The sequence below is a fragment of the Poecilia formosa genome, unplaced genomic scaffold (genome assembly GCF_000485575.1).
Source record: "Poecilia formosa unplaced genomic scaffold, Poecilia_formosa-5.1.2 Scaffold6, whole genome shotgun sequence".
Lineage (NCBI taxonomy): Eukaryota > Metazoa > Chordata > Actinopteri > Cyprinodontiformes > Poeciliidae > Poecilia > Poecilia formosa.
The window spans coordinates 2,510,045-2,512,276 of NW_006799945.1; the positions used below are offsets into that span (position 1 = coordinate 2,510,045).

General features: G+C 36.3%; 1 protein-coding gene across 1 annotated transcript in view; it reads right to left on the reverse strand.

Moving 5' to 3' along the window:
* The window catches only part of LOC103150221 (sodium/glucose cotransporter 1-like), a 44,477-nt gene that overhangs the window by 1,418 nt on the left and 40,827 nt on the right, over window positions 1-2,232 (reverse strand). The window contains exons 11-14 of the mRNA XM_016680547.1: window positions 2,200-2,232; window positions 1,145-1,360; window positions 160-271; window positions 1-16 (exon numbers count right to left, since the gene is read on the reverse strand). Of these exons, the coding sequence (XP_016536033.1) occupies window positions 1-16; window positions 160-271; window positions 1,145-1,360; window positions 2,200-2,232 (377 nt within the window). The remainder of the gene's footprint in view (window positions 17-159; window positions 272-1,144; window positions 1,361-2,199) is intronic.

Here is a 2,232-nt window from a genome sequence, read left to right on the forward strand (position 1 = left end):
CGCTTTTTCCTAGATTCTGTAATAATAATAATAATAATAATAATAATAATAATAATAATAAGAGATTTTTTTGTATCAAAATAAAGTCATGTGAAAACTATTTCCATCTTTAAAACAGCTTCAATCTTAAGAAGTGTAAACTGTATGTGTTCTGTATACCTTCTATGTCCATCTTACTGTCATCCTCATCATGATCCTCAATCCAATCATCTGGATCAATGTCCACTCTTTCCTCTGTACTGTTCCTCAGACTCCAGCACAATCGGTACAGCTGGGAAAATAACACAACATATTGTGTGAGAAAACTGTTCAGCCCAGAGGTCAAACATACTTAAAAATACAATTGTTCATAAATGTAGCTTTGATAGATGTTTGAATATGGTTTCCAGTAACAAAAATGCGTTTTATGATTGATTAAATGAGCTGATATGTCATTGTGCCTGCTAAACACATAACGCTGAGTGGAGTGAGGGACCGTTCCAAGATGGCCGCCCTAAATCTCGTCAGTGACAGTAGGCGAGAGCAGTCCATGAGGCGTCTATTCTTATATTATGTCTATGACCGTATTTGCTAGACCTGTTGTGGTCTAGCAATATTAAGATATTGGTCCATATACAAAGCGCACCGGATTATAAGGCGCACTGTCGGCATTTGAGGAAATTGAAGGTTTTTAGGTGTGCTTATAGTGCGGAAAATACGGTGCATAGTGCAGCCTTAAGTGAAAAAAGTCAAAGTAAGTGAAGTGCGTTTCAGCAACTGGAGATTGCTGAAATTGAAATAAACATAAATTCTTCTGCAAGAAGTGCATTTTATTTTTTGATTGGTGTAATAAAGTCAAGCTTGAAGCTCATGGAGATGCTATAAATTACAAAAAACGTCTTCAAAGAACATTGTTCTTAGCTGCTAACTTCTTCACCATCTTAAACTTCACTCAGAAACTGCATACTAAGATTTTATATTACTCAGTCTTTAACATCCCAAAGTACCTGCAACTTTAATAAGAATTTGAATATAATGTAATCATAAGCAGAAAAAATGTAAAAGAGTTTGTGCAGGAAGTTAATCGTGGATAGTCTTCCTGTGAACAATTACTGATTTGGAAAGTTACATATTAAGCTACTCTTATCACAAAACTGTCACATACATGCTTGTCATCGATTGGCTTGCTCATTAGGGAGATTCCAAGTATGAGGATGCAAGAGACAGTGAACAGGATAATCGAAAAGTAGAGGTAGTGCACTCCACAGATGATGGTAGGACAGTTACTTGGGCTGACACAGCTCCCTGTTCCGTAGATAAACTCTGAAATCATCCTGGATAATCCGACTAACAAACCAATTATGAGTCCGAAAAAGGCACCCTGTAAAAAGAAGAAAGAACGAAAGAAGGAAATAAAGAAGGATGAAAACACTCTATTAAAACAATAATCCACCTACTGACATCTAGCTTAAATCAATACAACTCTGTTATCTACAATGGCTGCAGCAATAAATTTGGCTTGACACAAAAGCTAAAACAGGTAAGACATCTTACTTTGTAAAATGATGACAAAAATTCTCCTTCAACATAACCCTCCCAAATAATGTAACATCATCTTTGGTTGATGTGACAGAAACTAAAAATACCTTTTCTTTACAACAAAACAGAGATGTGTTCTTATAAATTACAGCATCCACAAAGTATATTTGGGTTATGTTTCATCAGATAATAGTCATTTGTGGATCCACAGTCTTAAAACTGAGTAAATAACAAGCCCATAGGACCTATAGTTTGTAACCTGATGATCACTTTGGAAAGAAAACTACCATATTTTTTTATTCTTCTATATGAAAAGGCTAAAAAGAGTGATTCATTGGTTTTCTCTCTTAAGGACGAGAACCACTACCCAGGTCTGTTGCACCACAACTACGATCCTTCTTACAACATTGAACCGGCATTTCAACCTTTGCAGGTCCATGATGTGCAGAGCCTTTCCAATAAGAAACTTTTAACAACCTCAGTTCTTCTCCAAGTCTTAAGAGGCTGCCTTCTTTGTGCAGATGACTAAACTTTTTCTATGCCGTGGTAATATCCTCTGTTCAGGTCTGTCTGCCCTCAAACCAGAGAGCCTCTGATGGTCCCTGTATTTGCTATGTATGCTACTAAAGACACATTTATGTTGCAAATATAAGAGCAACTGTACACTAAAAGGAAACTCACAGTTTCATTAACTCGTTTACAGAATATGCCGAG